Raw genomic sequence first — 20,459 nt, 5'->3', positions numbered from 1 at the left:
AACGGGAGGGGAGGGGGCCGGGCCGCGCTGCGTGGCCGCTGCCGCGGAGGCGCCTGCGCTCCCGCTTCCGTGGTGCGGCGGGCGGGGCCCGCGCGGCGCGGCGCGATGACACGGCCGCCCTGCGCCTGGCGGCGGGCGGTGCCGCGGGGTGACATGGCGGCCTGGCAGGAGCGGCGGTGAAGGTGAGCGGCGGGGAGGCGGGAGCGGTGCCGGGCCGGGCTCGCCGGGGGTCGCCTCACGGGTGGCGGGGGCCGGGGCGGGGCGGGGCGCTGCCGCCCGCCGGGGGCCGCGCTGTGGGGTGGGAGGGGGGCGCTTCCCGCCCTTCGGCCCGCCCGCTCGCCTCGCCTCTGAGGGGAAGGCAGCGGCGGCCGCGTCCCCCGCGTACGGGGATGGCGGGGGAGCCGAGCCTGGGTGATCAGGAAGCTCCGCGCCCCTCATCCCCGGGTCCCTCTGCCGCAGGGACGGGGACGGGCTGGATTCGGCGTCGCTGAGAGAGCTGCGGAACGGCGTGTGGCCAGGGCGAGGGGCAAGGCAGGAAAACTGCCGTCGTCCACGTTCAGGGACGCCCGCTGACCATGCCCGACGTGTGACAACGTAACTCATCCTCAAAGTAAGCGGAGGAAGGGCAGCAGTGATTGCTGGGGGTCTCTGTGTTGGAACGGAGAAGAAAATAAGATATTTTTTAAAATTTATGGTAAATGAGTAATTCCCAACTGTAGAAAGTGGAACGGTATCTTTGTGAAGGAAAGGAGGCTGTTTTTAAAACAGGTATTTACATATTTTTTGGTAGGATTCTTAATTGGGTAGCTGTTGGCACTTGATGAGCCACCTTTATCTACTGGATTTTTCCCTGTAGCGCGATGTCCCTGTTGTTTACTCGTTCCAAGTCAATAGTTGCAGTGAAGAAGGATAAAAGACACATGGCTGAGGTAAATGCTTCTCCACTTAAACATTTTGTCACTGCAAAGAAGAAAATCAATGGTATCTTTGAACAGTTGGCTGCATACATCAATGAGAGCTCCTCATTCCTGGAAGGTAAGCTGAGTTCTTGAACTATGAACGTGTAACAGTGCTTCACCCACATACAGTTCCCCCAAATGTACACCAAACCCCCCTCATTCAGTTCAGTAGCACTGCTAGACCTGTGCTTATTGATACATGCATGTCTGTTTATATATTAATATTTCTAAGAACAGAAAATTATTTTATTGAATTTGGGTGGAGTTCAGGATTCATAGTTTAAAGCTGACAAGTTCGCCCATGTTAGGAAACTGAGCTATGCTTGGGTTTTATGTTGTTTGGGAGTTTTTTAATAAACCGTACAAGACTTTTTAGGCTTTTTGTCTATAATTCTTTCAGTATATTTACCTAGACATGGCATTGCTAGTGACATGTAGCAGAGGCCAATAATTGGCTTTAACAGCTTAAGACACAGACAGAAGATTATTTTTTTAAGGCTGTTGGAGTGTCTGTAGTGTTGGCTGTGTTCTGTTTAAGGCAATCCTAAGGATGAGAACGGTTATTAGATACACAAAACAGACCAGCTGATAAAAGCTGATGCAAAATTACCTCAGGGTGTAGTTGCGTATGTCAAGATCACCCACACAGGCTTTGGGACACAGATAAACATTTAGTTACGTGTATGACATCATGAAGAGATGTTTCACCCAGTACTGCAAAGGATGACTTCTGGAATTGAGAGGCATGATGTATTTTGATTTTAGAAACACACAAGAATATAGAGCTTGATCCTGTCACCACAGAAGAGCAGGTACTGGAAGTCAAAGGCTACCTGTCAAAAGTCAGTGGCATTAGTGAAGTGCTGGCAAGACGACACATGAAAGTTGCTTTTTTTGGAAGGTGAGTCACGTGCTTATGTTGCCTACGCTCCCCAGTCAGTAAAGCAACTGGCAGCTTCAGGATTTTAGCCAGTAAAAAATATTTATGGAAACACTAGTGCTCCAGCTTTTGCTTGTAATTTTGTGTCGCTGGTACTGGTCGTCTTGTAAATTGGAAGCAAATATTGTAGCACGTAATTCTTAGAAAATAGAAAAGTCTTTTTGTAAGTTGCGTATGGCACCTAAATCGTTAATGCTTCTGATACTGCTTGGGTTTAGAGAACTTGCTTTCTGTAATATCAAAAGAACTGTAGCTGAATCTCAGCAGCCTAGCTATACCATTCTTCAATTTGACTTCAGGACAAGCAATGGGAAAAGCACTGTGATAAATGCCATGCTGTGGGACAAAGTCCTTCCCTCAGGAATTGGACACACCACTAATTGTTTCCTGCGTGTAGAAGGGACAGATGGACATGAAGCTTTCCTGCTTACTGAAGGCTCAGAGGAAAAGAAGAGTGTTAAGGTATGATTTCCTTAACCTTAAGGTAAAGGAGGAGAGCTCTTCAGAAGTACCGGAAAAGGGAAGGAATAAGAAAATGAAAACACTCTCAATAAATGGCACAGTTAAGGATTGTAGTCATTAAAGGAGTAGAGATGAAGAACAGCTTTTTGTTAGATACAGGAAGGGAGGAGTGGAGCAAGGTAACAGAATGGAACTTGTTCATTTTGTGAAAAAGGTGATACATTGTATTTATTTGTTAGTGATAGCAGGGAGCCAAAACAACGACTCGGGAGGTTCTGGGCTCTGTGTGACTGACAAAAGGCACAGACTTGCTGATAATTCCTCAATAGGCTTTGTTGACAGGAAAATCTCTCATGAACTGAACTCAGTTGCCTTTTGACTAGGAGACTCAAGCAAGTTTTATGTGGAAAACCTCCCAGGGAGAAAGTGATTTGGAGTTGGGTTTTGTCTTAAATTGTGAACAGCCCTGAAGCAGAGATAATTGTGTTAATGGGTCTTAGCATAAAGGAAATGTTATAAATTATCCATCTTTTTAATAGACAGTAAACCAGCTGGCTCACGCCCTTCATCAAGATGAACTTCTGAATGCTGGCAGCCTAGTCAGCGTAATGTGGCCCAATTCCAAATGTCCTCTCTTAAAGGATGACCTGGTGCTGATGGACAGGTGAGAAATATCTTTCTTTCCTTTCCTGCTTATCATAGATTAATTACAGAAATGTCTGCAAATACAAATTTAACAAGCATCAAGGAAATCAACCCTGTTCTAATCTGTGACAGTGACTAAAGTCCTTTGCTGTAGTTAGCAGTCAGTTTCTCTTGATTACTTCCTTTTAGTCTGTACTCTGTATCACCTCAGGACAGTGTAGCTCAGACATGGGAAATTAATGCCCTGGAAAGCTAAAACACATCTCTTACTAACTTTTTTAATTCTGTTTTTGCTGTTTCCACAGCGTAGTAATGTCTCGTCTCTTTTTATTGCTAGCCCTGGAATTGATGTAACCACAGAGCTGGACAGTTGGATTGACAAATTCTGTCTAGATGCTGACGTATTTGTCCTGGTGGCAAATTCTGAATCAACATTGATGCAAACTGTATGTTCAAGTCCACTTGTTTAGTGAATTTGGCTAAAAGTGTAAAAAAAAAATGACATATTAATCCTAAGAGGTTTTGTTCCGTTTTATTTAGGAGAAACAGTTCTTTCACAAGGTGAATGAACGTTTGTCTCGACCCAATATATTTATTTTAAATAACCGCTGGGATGCATCTGCCTCTGAACCAGAATACATGGAAGAGGTTTGTGATCTGTTTAAATACCTTCTCTTTGCATGGATATTATAGAGTTGATTTTGACTCTGGTCCTTTCCTTGCGGGTAGAATCGTAAAGTGTTCTATGTGATTGTTTTACAGTTGGGTTTTTATTACCGTAGTGTAGAGACTGGAGGGAGCATAGACTAGTGATTAGGACATGACTCTTGAAATGTCTGAGCTGGAAATCAAGGTGTTTCACGGGGGCCTTTTGAAGTTAGATCAATTAGATAACCTCTGGAAGATTCCATAAAAAAGTAGTCTTTGTCTTACTCTTTGTATTGGTAGCATAGACCAGCAGAGGGCATGTGGGTGCCTGGCCTAACCTCTAAGAGATGAAGCGTAAAGTGGATTTAACCGCGTGTGGGGTTTATCCTGTTTATCCCTCAGGTGCGTCGACAGCACATGGAGCGGTGCACCAGTTTCCTGGTAGATGAGCTGGGTGTGGTGGATCGAGCCCAGGCAGGGGATCGAATTTTCTTTGTGTCAGCAAAAGAAGTGCTGAATGCCAGGATTCAGAGGGCTCAAGGGATGCCAGAAGGAGGTGAGGAAAGCTAACATCAACTTTCAGTTTTCTTAAGGGAAGAAAACAGAGAATATCTTATTCCAAAATATGGATAAAATCGGGGTGGTGGGTCAGGTTAATAATAGAACAGTCAGAAACAAAGAGTTGACTTAGCAGCACTCTTGCATTGGCTTCAAGGTAAAGCAGGAGCATTTCCTGATGTCCAGCATCTGGTTGCTTTCTCAAAACTTAGTTGTTTTGTACTTGCCTCCCCTCAGGTGGAGCGTTGGCAGATGGTTTTCAAGTAAGAATGTTTGAGTTTCAGAACTTTGAGAGGAGGTTTGAGGTGAGCACTGTGTATATTAACCTTCTGCTTAGATTTTACTTCTGAGAGGCTGGGGACTAGAGTTTATAAATATGAGTGGGACTGCATTTTGGAAATGGTTTATATGGGAAGAAGTTGTGTTAGCATGCTTCTGCCTGCTGCTAATCTTGGGTTGCCTTTTGTATACAGGAATGTATCTCACAGTCAGCAGTAAAAACAAAATTTGAGCAGCATACAGTGAGAGCAAAGCAGATTGCAGAAGATGTTCGTCTCATCATGGATTCTGTGCATATTGCTGCTCAGGAACAGCGGTGAGAACTGGTGCTTGGTGCTTGCATAACTGAAGTTTGTATTCTGGGAGAAGTTTAAGAGGATATGAGCGTTTAAAATGCAAAGCAGAATACAGCATGTTTGGGAGCAGGAAGGACACGTACCAGTAGCTTGTTCAGTGAATTGTGAAAGTACTGGTAAAAGAACCTTTTTTGTCCTGTGCCGTGTGTATGTAATGTATTGTAGACATTGACGCATGTTGTTCTTGGGCAGGAGAATCCATCTTATTTCTCGAATTCAAGTGATACTTGTAGGTCAAAAATGCATTTATCTGTTTCTTTGATGGATGCTTTTTTTCACTAGAGTTTACTGTCTGGAAATGCGAGAGGAGCGACAGGAGCGTTTAGGATTTATTGACAAACAGCTGGAGCTCCTTACTCAAGACTACAAGCGGAAAATAAAACAGATCACAGAAGAAGTGGAGAGGCAGGTAAGGAGGAGTGGCTATACATTGTCTGAAACAGCTGTCAGCATGGAGGGGAAAAATGCAAAGTGCTGACAAAGCTTTGAAGAAGTATTTTTGGTTGTGGTTTTTCCCCCCCTCTTCTCCCTTGACATAATAAAATGAAAAGTAGAATACTTGGGGAAGCTCATCTCATATAAGATGCTTTAAAAAAATGATGAGACTTCGATTAATGTTTGACTTATTATTGCTACTATATTTCAGTCTTCAATGCTTCCTAAAATGTTTCAGATAAATTTCATTATTATTTCAATCTAAAATAATCAGTCTTCTTACTATCAATAATAACATGCCATTTTTACTGTTATGGATATACAGAAAAGGCCTATTCATTTTTCTTAAGTCTTATATTGCCTCATTGTGTTTCTGTCTGAATTGTTATACAGGGCACAGATTTACATACTTCTCAGCCATCATCTTTGTTTGCAAGTCACCAATATTGCATTTTGCAGTTGGCGCATAATGGCCGCATGGTGCCGCACAGTCCTGGTGCCTAGAGTTCAGCAGTGCTTACTAAGAAATGCATGTCTTCAGCAGGGGTTTTCTGTCTGTCCCTGAGACAGAATATATAGAAACTCTGTCCTGTGCTGTTTCTCTAGGTGTCAAATGCAATGGCAGAAGAAATCAGACGGCTTTCAGTGTTGGTAGATGAATACCAAGCAGACTTCCATCCATCTCAAGTCGTTCTTAAAGTTTACAAGAGTGTAAGTGATGTTTGCTTCCTACGGGTTGCTTAAGCAATTTAAAGAGACCTTTTTTCGCTCCGAGTCAGTATTTATGCCAGCTAATTGAGATGCTTAACATTCTTCCAACTAGGTTATGAGCTAAGCTTTTCGTATCTTGAAAATCTTTTGTTAGAATGTGTATTGTGTAAAAAGCAAACATCTTAAAAACAAAACAAAACAAAAACCCTCAAGAAAACAGAGTAAGGAAGAGATTTATTTTTGTTTTAATAATATCAGTGATAAATCGATACATATATGATATATCACATTGTATAGATCAAACAGAACTTTTCCTAGACAACAGAGTACATGTGAGATTCTTTGATTTGCTTTTTCCTCTCCTTCACTGAAGAATTGGCAGGGGGAAATGAAATAAGTGTTAGAACAGTGGGCAGACAGAATGTGTGCTCCTGTTCTGGGAGGGTTTTTTTAACTGGCAAGCTCTAGCACCTGCAGCCTGCATCTTACCTGTGTTTACTTTAAGCTTAATAACCTGTTCTCTGTTTGTCAGGAGCTGCATAAACACATTGAGGAGGGCCTGGGCCGTAACATGTCAGATCGTTGCTCCAATGCAATCACAGCTTCCCTGCAGACAATGCAGCAAGAAATGATAGGTCAGTTCAGCAGGCAGTATTTCCCTTTCCTTTTAACTGAAATGCAAAAGAACTAGGTAGATGTTCTGGCGTTCTCTTTAATCTTACGGCTGATGTGCAGTTGGCATCTTAGTTTCCATCTTGATTAGACTACTCCTGTTTTTTCCACACTGTGTCTAAACTTTTACAGTGATTTGCTAATTAATACTCAGTTAACTTAATCCTCATGACAGAGAAGAACTGTGACTTTGGAAACTTGAGACATTCTCGGACCAAGAACCTAATGAAATGTGAATGACTTGTAACTAGGTGCCTGTCTGAATCTAAGTTTTAATTGTAGTATGGTGCCTGAACACTTTTAGAACTAGCCTTCACATTTTGTTTTACCAAGCTATTGCTAAATTGTATACGTTACCAGCTACCTGTAAGGATTTAGTAGGGTTCATGGAAAGATTTTATTCAGGGTTCTGAAGAACTAAGAATTGAGTAGTAATTTGTGATGCGTCTCTCATTTTGCAACATACTTGGCTTTAGCACTTTTAAGGTAGCAAGAAAATAAACTATGGAGGATGGAACAACCCATAACCACCCTGATTACAGAATACAAGTCCAGTTAATCCTTGTGAACCCAACAGCCGTTTTTAAAATGTTTTTATTTTCTGTCTCTGCAGATGGTTTAAAACCCCTTCTCCCAGTCTCTTTGCGGGGCCAGATAGACATGTTAATTCCCCGACAGTGCTTCACGCTCAGCTATGATCTGAACTGTGACAAGCTTTGCGCTGACTTCCAAGAGGACATAGAGTTCCATTTCTCTCTTGGATGGACGATGCTGGTGAACAGGTTTTTGGGACCAAAGAATGGTCGTCGGGCCTTGATGGGCTATAACGACCAGGTAGGATACCTCACCGAGCGGTTGGGATAGATGGGATATTGAGTGGCTGCTGAAATATTTTTGGCGGAAAGAGCAGTGGCTTGCCTTCTCTTATTCTGTACTTTGTTTTTTCTTTTGTCACTGCTTTTCTAATTAGGTTCAACGCCCTTTAACACCAGCAAATCCCAGTTTGCCTCCTTTGCCTCAGGGCTCTATGACCCAGGAGGAGCTCATGGTGTCGATGGTAACTGGCCTGGCCTCATTAACTTCCCGAACTTCCATGGGGATCATCGTGGTTGGTGGTGTGGTATGTTGACAATCTGAGCAGCATTTATATAAATAAAATTGGAACACTGACTTGACTGGGGGTGGATGGTTTCTCACAGGGGAGATGATTGCTTAAAGGTGTCTTTTACTTTGGAAACAGGGATTCTGTGAGCCAGACAAAGTTTGTTTCCACTTGCAGGTGTAATTTAAATGTGCTGTAAAGGTTAACCCATACAGAACCCCAATAGTTTAGGTTAGGTGTTTTTATTTTATAGGCTGGAAATAGTAGTAAGCCGTCTGACCAATGAAACCACTTGCAAGTCAAGGTTATCTTTCTGGCTCATTTTCATGTGCCTAGAATATAAGCACAATGCTCGGTGCAACGTTGTTAGGAGTTAGCATCATTCCTGGACAATGATTGTGTCATTTTTTTTTTCCCTTGTGCTTTTTTTAGGTCTGGAAGGCTGTGGGTTGGAGACTGATTGCTCTCTCTTTTGGCCTTTATGGGCTCCTTTATGTGTATGAACGCCTCACCTGGACCACGAAAGCGAAAGAGAGAGCTTTCAAACGGCAGTTTGTAGAGTATGCTGGTGAGAAATTGCAGCTCATCGTCAGTTACACAGGTTCTAATTGCAGCCACCAAGTCCAACAGTGAGTTGCCTATATTCAGCTAAAACCTTATCTAAATTCTATTGTGAGTTTTTTTATTTAAATTATATTTCTTGTAAAAACAAGGTAAGTTTGCATATTGAATTCCAGATTTAAAAAGGTGTAATGATACAAGTGTTTTAAAAGAATATTATGTTTTTCTGAATCATGGATGTAGTATTTGGGTGCTGTTAAGGTTTAGTCTTAATGTACTTCAGTCTTTCAAATCAAGTTGCTCTGATGCTCTGATGTATTCTTGTGCAGAAGTGGAAGGACGAATGTCTGAGACAGTATCATCGTCACTATACGTCAAAGGGATTTATTCCTTGAATTTGCTGCTTGATCTTACTTTTTGTCTTATCTGACTATTCTTGTTTCATAGAGAGCTTGCTGGAACATTCGCTCATTTGTGTCAGCAAGTGGATGTTACACGGGAGAATCTTGAGCAGGAAGTTTCTGCCTTGAATAAAAAAATCGAAGTTCTGGATTCACTGCAGAGCAAAGCAAAATTGCTCAGGTGAGCTTTTATTATCCCGTATACTCAGACAACTGTTTTTCATGTGATTGCCCCAAGATTTTCAGATTAGAGTGTGTCTTTGCAGTTCTCCTTCCGTTGTAGTGTTTGGGGTGCAGACACCAGCATCTTTCCTTACCAAGTCATGTTCCCTTTTACTATGTACTTTCCCATGTACTGTTGACAGTCATTTAAATCTCCTCTCTCACAAAACACTTCTTCCTTCTTGTTTTTGGTTTGTTCAGAATTACAGTTCCTTTCCATTTATCAAAACATACAGTCCTCTACTCCTACAAATTCCTTCAAGCTACTATAAAATTATGCTAAGTCTCACCTTCACCCTTGTACACTGTTTTCTGATGTTTTTCTTCACCCTGCGAAGGCTGTCAGGAAGAATTTTTCAAACATTCCTTATCTACACAATAAAATCAATATGAAATTGTGACCAAGATCTTGGTTTGAACCTCAAGGTCTAGGGACTGTTAGCAGGCAAGCGTTCCTGACCTGAGGGTCAGCATTCTGGAGTGGACCTCTGGCACTCCTCTCTGTGCCTTACTCTTCACTTGTTTTGGTCAGGCTTCTTTCAGATTGGCTTGAGGAGAGCTATTTTACTCACCTAATGGCAGCTTTCTGTCCTTGCAGGAATAAAGCAGGATGGCTTGACAGTGAGCTCAACATGTTCACACATCAGTACCTGCAGCAAAGCAGATAGTGTGAGAAGAAGAGAAAACCAACACTGTTTCCCTTCAGTGCTCTCTTAATTACTGCAGAGAACATGGTGGGTGATGGAATTCCCTAAAGGGAATGAGATGAGCAAAAGCCTATTGCTGTGTTTCCAGTTGCTGTGTGAACAATAGGGTTCTGCTTCCCCGTTTTGTGTCCCACCTCTAAACACTAATTTGTTTATAACTCTTCTTTTTCCTTCTTGTGAGACCAGGCTACTTCAGAAGGAATGTGTGCTTCATACATTTACAGGGACTTCTTAAAGCAAAATCAAGTATAGTAACAAATTTAAATCAAACAAACATCAGGTTTAAAGTTATTCTGACACCTCTTTATGGAGTCATTACTTTTAGTACATGAAGATAGAACTTCTGACTTCCAAGCCCCAAGTTTATGTATGTGTGACAAACAGCTGTTTGTCTGAACACAGATCCTGTGCACACAGACGTAATGGTTTCACAATGCATTTGTAGCTCGGGCAGGCCTGTTTCCTAGGTTAATGTTCTGTTATTGTAGAACGTGACAGAGATTCACCGTGCCCCTTCATAGAAAGGTTTATTACTGTCAGTATGTTTGAACTGATGAAGAAAACCCAGTTCTCTTCCAGAGCAAGAGAGACTTAAGAGGTTGTTTTGGTAAGCTTATTGTCTTTGGAGTTAGTTTCTTCATCTTAAGAGCTTTTCAGTAATGCAGTCAGGCCCATTTCATGTCATGGACGAATAGCTTGCAGAGACTAGCTCCTGTGAAAGCAGGTACTACTGATAATTTGGCAGCTTATTGAGGAAGAAAAATAGGAAAGAAAAGCCATTTGGCAGAATGTGATGAACTGCCTTATGAGATAAGTAGATGAATGTGGGTTTTTTTGTAGAAATGCACAGCTGTGTTTTTGGAAGCAGGCCTTTGGAATTCCATTCCCACTATTTGGCCACAGCAACAGCATGCAGATTACAAGCTGTAAGAGGTTTTTCTTCATGTAGAGTTCCCAAAGGACGTTACAGTCCATGCGGTAATAACATTTGATGTTGCTTCTCTTCTGTTAAAAGTACAAGAGTGAGCTGGCAAGTGCAGCTCCTCTGGGGCACTGGGGAGACCTGTCCCTTGTATTTCATGCCAGGGCAAGAATGGGTTAAGGCAACATTTTTTTTAAAGTTCTTTATTTGCAGTTAGATGAAATTAATCATTGAGTTTTGCCCTGAAGCAATTTTGAATTTGAATTACAAGATTTGGGAATTGTAAGGACTTGAGTCTTCCTGTTGGAGTTGACAGAGGAGAAATTTTCACTGATTTCAGCAGCACCAGGATTAGGTTCCGATGTTGTAAAGTTTCTTTTCCACTTGGTGGGTCAGTATTTTGCCCTGTGTTAGCTATAATCTTTCTGTTCCCCACAAAACGTCTGAGGAATCCAGAATCAGATCTTGTAGTTCTGAGGTTAGTGACAACCCTAAATCTGTTCAGCACCAAACTGTAGAGAATATGGGCTATCTTTGAGCAGGTCCCAGCTGAATTCAGAACCACTAAGCAATGGGGTTTTTTCTTACTGACAGTGGGACTTTTCACTGGAAATTGGTATCAGCTGGCCTTAGGATTTCTTGTTCATACTCAGGTGTGAATATGTGTGCCTGTGACAAGTCCCCTGGTCTGTGTGTCATGAAAGTTCCAGAAAGAAGCAGCTGCATGATACTTGAGGGAGTAGAAATAGTGAGATGTCGGTATGTTAGGCTGTTCTGAGATTTGCAGTAATACTTGAAGTATCTCGATTATGGCGGAGCTGGCAGTGAGACTCTTGTTATGTCCCTGGAATGCAGGAAGCAAACAAAACTGTCACTTGTAGTAGATAGCTTTGATTCCAACCCAAACTGAAAAGCCATTTTCATCAGAAAGCCTCACTGGCCTTGGTTGGTTTCCTCAGGCAACCACCAGAACATAAATATGGCTTGGACCAGTTATGAGAGGGAGTAAGAAAGAAACTTGAGTCCTTGCCTCTGGAAAGGTGTTCTCTAAACTTGTGGTGAAGTGTACCGGAGTAAGTGAATCATCCGCTGTTACTCTGCTGTAGGTATTATGTGAATAAATTCAGATCTTGAGTCCCTCAAGTTACCACATAGACATTTATAATAGGCTATACACTGTGCTATTGACTTAAAACGTTAAGCACACCCCTAATACACCAGGAAATTGTCAATTCCAGGTAGAGGGAGCTGGTGATATATTACTGCTCAGCAGCTCTAGGCAGCCTGAATTGCTGACCTTGCTTTTGAAGACGTTGTGTTTGCAGGTCTTCAGCAGGCCTTTGGGGGAAATCTGATAAATGAGCTAATCTTTAAGCCAGTATCTGATCTGTAAAGGGAAGAGAGATTGATGGGTTCTTAGAATCGGGTGTCTTGCCCATGTGTGTGTTTCTGATGCTGCTGAGATACTGGTGATGTAGGCATTCTCGCGGTAGTGCTGAAACCTAACCTATAGAATGGGGGAAAAAACGCTTGAATTTTTTTAAGAAGCAAAACTGCTAACATGGGAGGGAAGATTTTTTAAGTACATGTGCAACCCTTGTCCCTAGAAGCCTGAGTGATCGAGAATCGAACTTAAAACAGAAGGGCCTATGAGCTGGATTCCTCTCAAATGAAACAGAGCTGTTCTTTAATTGAGAGTGGTGGAGGAATGAACATACCAGCAAGGAGGCTGCTCTCTTCTGATTTTTGTAAAGAATGATAACCTAATCCTTAGATCAGGTAATTCCAAAAAAAGCCTTCCTTAGCCTCTTATTGAAGAAAGTCAGCTAAATGCACTTTATCTTATTGCTGCTACTTATTTTTCTTATTGTGTTATGTTGATGGAGCTCTTTGAAATACTCTTACCAGTGAGTTTTCTCTCTGCTGTATTTAAGGTGATAAATTTGCATGAATTATTCCTGTATCAATGCTGTAAACAGTGGAAACCAAAATAAAAATGAATTGGAAAAGCATTTCTCCTGATGTGTTCTGCATGTTGATACAAAGTCTTCAAGTGTAAGTATAATACATTGAGATGATGATATGCTGCTGTGTTGTAGGAAAGTGCATGTTTGACATTAGTGGCCTTTTATCTGTGTTCTTACTTCGAAAATTAACAGGCGGCCAGTGATGCCGAATAACCTGCTGGAAAGGTTGAGGATTCCTTCTGAAGTGACGCTGGAAATGCCGGTGTGGCGTTAGCGGTGGCTGGAGAGCGTGGTGCCAGTACCGGCCAGCAGGCAGGCGTTAGTGGGCTGCAGTGGCGGTGGGGAGCTCCCGCGGGGTGTGACCCTGTGGTTAGAAACGCAAAGGGCCGGTTTCCAGCGATAACCTTTCCGAAAGGGCTCCTTCCCGCACCCTGCCCCGGCCGCGGCGGCTGCCGGGCCCTGCGCATGCCCCGGGAGCGGCGGGGCGGGGCGGCCGGGCGGGGCCGCCCTGGGGAGCCCCGGTGGCGGCTGGAGCGAGGCGGGGATCCCCCGGCGGCTCGGGCCGGCGCAGGCGGGCTGGGGACGCGCAGGCGGCGGGGGTGAGCTGCACCGGCGGGGCTGGCGGGCCGCACGCCGTGCCCGGGGGAGCGTTACCCGCTCTGCCGGAACGGCCGCTGGAGGAGGGAGGGGGGGCGGCCCGTGCCCGGCCCTCTGCCCTGCCCCGGGCGTGGGGGGCCGAGCCCGTGGGTCTGGCAGGCACAGCCCCGGCGGGCGCCGCGGGGCTGTTGGGCAGCTTCCTTGCAGAGGGGCGGGAGAGTCCTTGGCTCCCGAGACAACCGTTATTTATTTTTAACTGTGAGAAGCTAAGCTCCTTTTCGCAAAGGTTTCAAACTAAAGCAGTTTCGTAAGCTCCAGGCCCTGGGGCTGAGCATGAAGGATTAACAGCTTCTTGTAGATTATGCTGAGAGTGGGTCTCATCTGGTAAAACCCTTCCAGAAAGTCCCTTGACTAATATTTTCGGAGTATTTGCTTTCCGATGAGCAATGATGAGACGATGTTGATAGCTTTGTCCTGTGAATGCTGTGAGAACTTCTGTTTTGCTCAAATGATCTCAAATTTAGTGCCTCAAGACTGGTATTTCTGGTTTATGTCCAGTAGTGCACTTTGCTTATTTTGTGTAACAAAAAGATGTGTTGTAGTTTTTTGATTGTTAGCACAGCTCTTCATTCCTACCAGTGCCGTTGTACAGCATATGCATTTGATAGCTCATGTCCAGTTGTCAGGGTAGCAGACACAAAAACAAATCAGATGAGCTTTGGAGAAGGGTTTAGGGATCCTTTGCAACAAAAGGTCCTAGGGAAGCATGTAGCTTTCTTGAGCACATGATTGATCACTCTAGCCACAAGCAGTGTGGGGGTTTGGGTTTGGGGTTTTGTTTTATTTTATTTAAAAAACACTTTCTGCAAATGTAGAGGAGCTTGTGATGATGTGAACAGTGAGAGCCTTACAGTCAAATTAAGCTTCATTTATTTATTAACAACCCCCCACCCACCCCCAATAAAAGGGCTGTAACCCTTAGTGATTAATGTGTGGGATTGGAATTGTCTGACCCCTAGTCCTGATTCATAATTCAGCCTTTTGTAGTTCTTCCTGCCTGGGTAACACAGAGGACAGTTTTGATTCAGTATTTTTTTGGATGTAGTACATACATTTGTATTTATTATTCATATTTTGAATTTACAGGCATCCTGGTATTATCACAGTATAAATTGTGATGCTTAAAAAGAACATTAGAGTAGAATTACATGAGGTTGTCCTAAATATCAGCCTCTGAATCAAAAGTCTCTTATTTGGCTTTTTGCTGTGACTTTTTTCATGTTTACCATTTCCTCTGTAAGAGTGTCTTTATTCAGTCAGCTACCGCTTTCTGGGTGTGAAATATTTGACAGTACATCCGAGGGGAGAGAAGTATGCAGTGGTGCTAGTTCTTAGTGTGAAGAGTTTTGAGACTGGATGATTTCTCAGGAGCAACGATCAGTACTTCTCAACATTTGTGAAAAGTCCCCTGAGAGTGGTTTTTCCTGAGTCTGCTTCTTTGCCTCCGGCTTAACAGGAAAATGTTTTCACAGAATGGAGTTAGGGCACCTGAAGAGGCTGCGTCAGGCCAACCAGGACCTTCTACAAAGGCTCAGAACGAAGCAGGAAGAGATCAGAAAAAGACTTGCCGGCAAGCCACTGTTCCCAGCATCGCCGCATAATAGAACAACTACTGATAGATCTGTCCCCCTGCCCAGGAGAGGGGTATGTGTTGTGTCTGTGCTGGGAGGCAAATGGGCCATGTGTGACAGTCAGCAGCTCTCTGTATGGAGTGGTGTCGTAAAGGAGACGCACAGGGACATGGTAGAAAGTAGAATGTGGAATCTGTTAGAAGAGCAGCTAGACTTTGTTTATGGTTCATCCTGTAGTCTCCAATACGTTCTCCTTGCAAAAGGTTCACAGATCAGTTCCTGCCTAAGAAATGTCCTATCCTAAAATAGGAGTGGACGTTGTGGAACATAATCCTTTTATTCTAAGCACAAAGGCTAAAAGTTTAACAATTTCTCAGATTGGCAAAAACTGCATGTAGCTGAAAGTGGATCCATTTTTTGTCTTCTCCAAACACTTAATAATGTCTCATGAATAATATAAGGATTTATTTTTCCCCACAGGAATTTAAAGGGGTGAGCATAGTAGAATGAGAGATTGGTTTTCTCTTACTGAGTGATGTCCTAATGAAAGGTATTTGTAATCTGGATGATGCCATGTGGTATGAGAGTCTCTGTCCTTACAGAAGGGAAATCAGGTTGATGCTGTGACTTCTACAGCTGACCCTGCAGTGTTGGTATCTGTGGAACCTGGAGCTTATGCAGCCCGAGCAGCCCTCTGTTCATCTCTTAAACACAGCAGCAATGAAAGAATGGTACAGCGACAACAAGCAAAGACAGAGGAAGCAGTAGGTTTGGATTCCAGCTTCCCTGGGAAAAAGAATGTTATGCCAGAGTCTGCAATCATTACGTGTGGCAGAGAAACCTCTAGAGTGGATAGGGATGGCCCTGCTCGAGGAAGTCAGGAGAAAGAGTCCTTCCTTCTGGGACATGGAGAGAACAGAAAACAGTCCACTCTGCTGCATGGGTCCCAAGAGAAAAAACAGCTTAAGGGTCATCCGGACCCATCACTGAGCAGAACACAAAGTGAAGAGACCAGCAAGCAGCATGTGGTCATTAGAGAGCCCATAATTTGTAAATCAATCTCGCTGACATCTCAGTCCAAAGGGTTGAAGGTAAATGGCGAAACCAATGCTTTGCTTATTTTCGTAAGTCAATAGGAGGATGGGGAGGAAGGGTCAGGAGAACATTACTTGCCCTGTTCCCACTGTGTAAATTGGAAGTTGGGTCAGAACTGTTCCTGGCCTTAGCAGCCAGGGGCTGTTGGCAGTCTGTTCAGGCCCTGCTTTCCTTAGCCCTTGAACCAAAGACCAGAAAACTGTAGCACTTCACTGTCACTCTTTGCCATTTGTATATGTGGTTCACGTGCTCAGGAAGAACAGCCTGGTGCAGTGCTGCTGCTGTATAGCTTGCTTCCGTAAGCGTGAAGGGCAGGCTGTTGCTGTGATCGTCCTCCAGGGCAGCACAAGTGGCCTGATGTTTGGGGATGTGTGGTGCAGGGTGGTCAGCATTCTGTTCAAAGCCATGAGAAGTACTGACTTGGCCTGGGGAAGTCCCCTGCCTCCTCTTTCTGTTTTATGAATTGGGAGGACAAAGGGCTAGCGAGTAAATACTGGTAGAGGCATAGACAGAATCCAGCCACAAAGCCAGCCAGCTCCCCCATTTGAACAGCTGCCAGTTGTCTCCTAAGCTGTACCTTTGAGTGTCCTGCTAGATGCATAAGAAGTCTTTTTGAATTGTTTTCTTCCCAGAAGGAAGCTGGTCATGTGGCTTTTCAGTCTGACCCTGAAGAATATACCATACCTGTGAGCAGTTGGTCTGTGCATCCTTTCCTGGGCTATGACTGGATTGCAGGTGAATCCTAAACCTAAAGCAAAGCTGTCAGCATGATCTAGTAATATAAAGAGTTGAAACACAGCTTACAACCTCTTTAAGTTGAGGTGTGACAGAACTGCAGTCTTAGAGTTCACGTAGCAGGTCTCAGCAAAGGAGCTGCAGTTTTGTCAGAAGCTGCTCCCTGTCCAGGCCGGAGGTGACCCGTGCTTCCCTGGGAGGGTGAAGTGGCAGTGGTATAGGGATCCAGGCAGCAAACGCCAACGCTGAGTGGGGTCAGAGGGTGTACCAGGTAACCAAAGCGAATGAATGCAATAAGGGGCCCAAACCATGCAGTACAGCACTGGCTTGACATGATGGCACACTCCTCGTTATCCATTTTGGTGCTTCAGACCTTCGGTAGCCTTGACTGTTTTGTGTGAGGCTTGTTTCTGAGCTTTCCCAAATCTGGTAAATCCTTAAACTTTTCTCTTTCCTTGGTGTTCTCAGGGCTCCTAGATAACAACTCTTCAGTAGCAGAAAAATCGGACCAGTACTTTGCTGAGCTGCATGAGTTCCGACAGGCCAACCAAGCTGCATGTATTCATGAGCAGCACCTGGAGTAAGTGGGTGTGGTGGAAGGTCTGAAGCAGCAACGTATCCCTTAAGAGTAGTGAGAAGTATAGTCTGACTGCAGTGGGAAATTACAAGGGTGGCTCTGTAGGTCTGTCTTTACCTCCCAGTCAGGAATGTATGCTTGGAAAAGGTGGGGGTGTTCAGAGGGCCTGCCCCCCCCTGTCGCTAACTGATCTGTTTGTGTGTTTCTTTAGGCCCAAGGCTCTGGATTGCATAGTTCCTGAACAAGAACCAGATTTGATAACCAGTTCTCATAAGTGTAAGATGAGATTTCTTCATAATTCAGTTCTGTGAACAAGCAACAGAGCAGTCTTTGCCTGTCGTTCTGAGAGCGCCCCACATCATACAAGACAGGGAAGAATGTGTTATTTTTAGCTGCAGCTTCTAAACCAGATTCAGCTTCCTACTCCAAAAATACTTGAGTCTTCTAGGGATCCTCTCAATCAGTGTCGTCTTATTTTCGCAGGGTTTCTTATAATTAGCTAATGTTCTCTTTTTTCAGTTGAGGAGGTTGAAGTTTTGGTTTTGCTTTTTAGGAACTTATTTGGGGACAGGAAGTGTAAAAGATATTTCAGGAAAAGCAGCTCTTTCTGTAGAATGCATATGTGGCACTGCAGTAGAACACAGCTTTGTGGACTGCATTGAGGAACCTTCTGAAAAACAAGAAATACCATGGTGGTTTTTTACTCTGTGGCAGGTGTTTACTGTTACCAATTAAACCAGCGCCTCTTCACTGTCCCTGTGGATTCAGAATCTGCCTGTCCCATGTGTAAGATCCCACGTACTCACCAGCCCCCAGAGACACTGGAAGAGCCAGCCTATGTCAGGTAAAGAATTATTGCTTTGTAATATGCAGAACTTGAGGAAACAATAAGGAAGAAAAAGCTGATCTTGTGAGGGAGAAAACAGCATCAAAATAGCTTGTAAAAGGTTGTTTTTCTCAAGGCAGAGGTGTATCTTTTGCTTAAAAACTCCCTACTGATCTTTGCTGTAAGCAGAAACGGTTCTGAAGTCAGTGAGAAATGTGTGGTTTAGCTGAATTTGGTCCAGAATCTGAATGTACATGTTAAGTGTCTAGTGCCCTAACCCAAAACTAGTTTGCTTGGTTCACTTTGGGATTAGACCCTTGGATTCTGAGTGGGAAGGGCATGCAAATTTCCTCTGCCTTGTCAAACCTTGTGTTGTTGCAGGGTCAGCATTCCCAGGTCTACCCTTATGCCTGCCTACAAATACAAAGCCCATCGCAGGAAGAGCTTTGAACCGACAGATAACCTAGGATTACCTTCAGTAAGTTGCTGTTTTCTTGCTGATACTGATGGCGCAGCCCAGGCTAGGTGTTGTTTTACAGCACAAGGAGAGAGAATATGGGACTCATCCCCCTGGCAGGGTTTCCACTAAAATTTCTGATCTGCGTCACTGAGATAGCAAGAAAAAACATTGGTTTGTGCTTCTGAGCTTATACCTGGCATGATGTATATGACATATCCCCAAATGCTTTACACTAAGGAAAAAACCAAAAAGTACCATACGGAGCTGTATGCTTCTGGGGCATGATTCAGCTGACTTATTTCAGACATTGACCTTTCAACAGGATGAACGAAGAACGTCTGTGTTTCTTTCCACAGATGTTAGGGAGTCTAAAAGACAGGCTTCTGTGAAGTAGTCGCAGCATATACAGGCCAGGCAAAATCAGTAGTGGCAAGGATGGGTTTAAGACTGATTTTGTGGAGTTGGTCCTGTATTGCAGCCACTAGGCAATTCCGCAGGCAGTATTACTAATGAGACCTAGCCCTGTCCTAGGGATTTCCAGAGAAGAGTTAGGAAGAAGCCTGGTTATGAGGTTAGGGAAATGCATGGGTCGGTTGACACAGGTTCAGAGAGGTTGGGTGCTTGAGCTCATAAACCAAGAGATCGGTGTAGAAATAATAAGCTAGTGAAAGGTGGAAGAGGAGACAGCTATGCAGTTTTGCTTCATCAGAGACTTCTTCTCTTTCCTGTTAGTGACATAAAACTCCTCAAAAATTAATTATTTACTTGCTAAAATTTTCTAAAATTTTTCTAAAAACTTTCTGTGCAGAAGTTATTATTTAAAGCTAACAGGCCACAAGGGTAAAGCACTCCATTGCAGCATTCCTGTCTGTTTCCACAGCATTGCCTGGCTGGCTGGGAAAATATCATCCCCTCCAGCAATCCTGTGCTCAGCAGTTTGGATCTGCGAGCTTCACTGGAAGAGAAGCCTTCTCACCATCCTCGCCTGGTAAGAATAGCCTGTTAAGAGTCCCTGGAGATGCTGTGAATTGCACAGATATTGCTATCCTGTCTCTATTAAAGCTATAATCATTGATGACTGAGTATATGAAAATGCCTGGAAGATTATCTCCTTAGCCCACAAGAAAACATTTTCATTCTGCTGTGTAAACTAGTGCACACAGACACAAAAAAGCAAATGGAGCTGGATAACAGGCAAAAGCCTGTTTAGCTCACTGGTCTTCATCAAAATGGGAAAAGTCACTTTGCCATGCTTTCGTTAATATCCTCTTAATTTGGATTCCAGAACTCGGTGTCCAGAGTGTCAGGAGGAACCAGAACTGACCAACTTTTGAACCTGACCCACCTGACACACTTCAGATTTAGCAGTGCTTCTCATCAGAGGGAGCAAAACAAACCTGGACACTACAGAGCAGCTCCATTAAATCTGACTGCCTCAACTCTGTGCACCACCGACTTGATTGCCCCAGGGAAGGGATGAGCGCAGGGTGTGGAAAAAACTCTTATTTTAATAAAAATAAATCTTTGAATGGATTTTTCCTGATTTTTGGAGTTGTGGGTCCATGAGCACCCAATACACATATATGAGTTTGTACATTTAACTGTTTTTTGTTTTCATTTTTTGCCTTCTGCATCTACTTCTAAGCAGATACGTGAGCTTTCCCACATAGGGCTGGATAAAGTGATGTGTGCAGGATGACTAACTAGTACTGTTACCACTAGGACAGCCACAGCAACAGAGTTCATCTGCCACCTCAACTAAATAAACCAGAAGTGTAATGTGAACTCCGAATGCCTGGGTGAGGAATTGGCCTGTGAATGGCCTGATTCGGTAGAATGCATACGAATATGGTCATTTCCAAATGTTTGAAACATGACACGCAATTTGCTAGTGCCTTAAACTTGAGTTACTCAATAATTTAGTTAAAGCAAAAATAATCCAGTTTATTTTCAATGCAATGTCTGTAGCTATAAGATGCATTACATCAGAG

General features: G+C 43.7%; 2 protein-coding genes across 7 annotated transcripts; both read left to right on the top strand.

Annotated features, from left to right (window-relative positions):
* Positions 1–63: 63 nt before the first annotated feature.
* On the top strand, positions 64–12,592 carry MFN2 (mitofusin 2). Of its 4 annotated transcripts, XR_008746287.1 has the most exons (20): positions 64–182; positions 460–610; positions 857–1,035; positions 1,725–1,860; positions 2,199–2,361; positions 2,901–3,025; positions 3,344–3,452; positions 3,547–3,654; positions 4,057–4,210; positions 4,450–4,517; positions 4,686–4,807; positions 5,130–5,256; positions 5,889–5,993; positions 6,526–6,628; positions 7,279–7,499; positions 7,636–7,785; positions 8,200–8,396; positions 8,776–8,910; positions 9,550–9,685; positions 12,515–12,592. XR_008746287.1 is itself a non-coding variant. In XM_055798768.1 (19 exons), exons 3-19 carry the CDS (start codon positions 861–863, stop codon positions 9,617–9,619), a joined length of 2,268 nt encoding a protein of 755 aa, XP_055654743.1. In that variant the 5' UTR covers positions 64–182; positions 460–610; positions 857–860; the 3' UTR covers positions 9,620–12,592. The 4 variants fall into 4 exon arrangements, 3 of the variants coding, with proteins under 3 accessions (XP_055654743.1, XP_055654745.1, XP_055654744.1); XM_055798768.1 differs by having other exon boundaries at positions 9,550–12,592; XM_055798770.1 differs by having other exon boundaries at positions 791–1,035; positions 9,550–12,592.
* MIIP (migration and invasion inhibitory protein) lies at positions 12,560–20,001 on the top strand. 3 transcript variants are annotated; one of them, XM_055798773.1, is made up of 10 exons: positions 12,560–12,635; positions 14,677–14,848; positions 15,378–15,866; positions 16,503–16,605; positions 17,074–17,185; positions 17,394–17,458; positions 17,897–18,026; positions 18,390–18,486; positions 19,349–19,456; positions 19,754–20,001. In XM_055798773.1, exons 1-10 carry the CDS (start codon positions 12,577–12,579, stop codon positions 19,946–19,948), a joined length of 1,530 nt encoding a protein of 509 aa, XP_055654748.1. In that variant the 5' UTR covers positions 12,560–12,576; the 3' UTR covers positions 19,949–20,001. The 3 variants fall into 3 exon arrangements, with proteins under 3 accessions (XP_055654748.1, XP_055654747.1, XP_055654749.1); XM_055798772.1 differs by lacking the exon at positions 12,560–12,635 and adding an exon at positions 12,862–13,146; XM_055798774.1 differs by lacking the exon at positions 12,560–12,635 and adding an exon at positions 13,024–13,146 and having other exon boundaries at positions 14,661–14,848.
* The last annotated feature ends 458 nt before the right edge of the window (positions 20,002–20,459 follow it).

This window comes from Falco peregrinus, chromosome 3 (assembly GCF_023634155.1).
Source record: "Falco peregrinus isolate bFalPer1 chromosome 3, bFalPer1.pri, whole genome shotgun sequence".
Classification (NCBI taxonomy): Eukaryota; Metazoa; Chordata; class Aves; order Falconiformes; family Falconidae; genus Falco; species Falco peregrinus.
The sequence above is the reverse complement of the archived record's forward strand: the minus strand, read 5'-3'. Positions and strand labels throughout refer to the sequence as shown.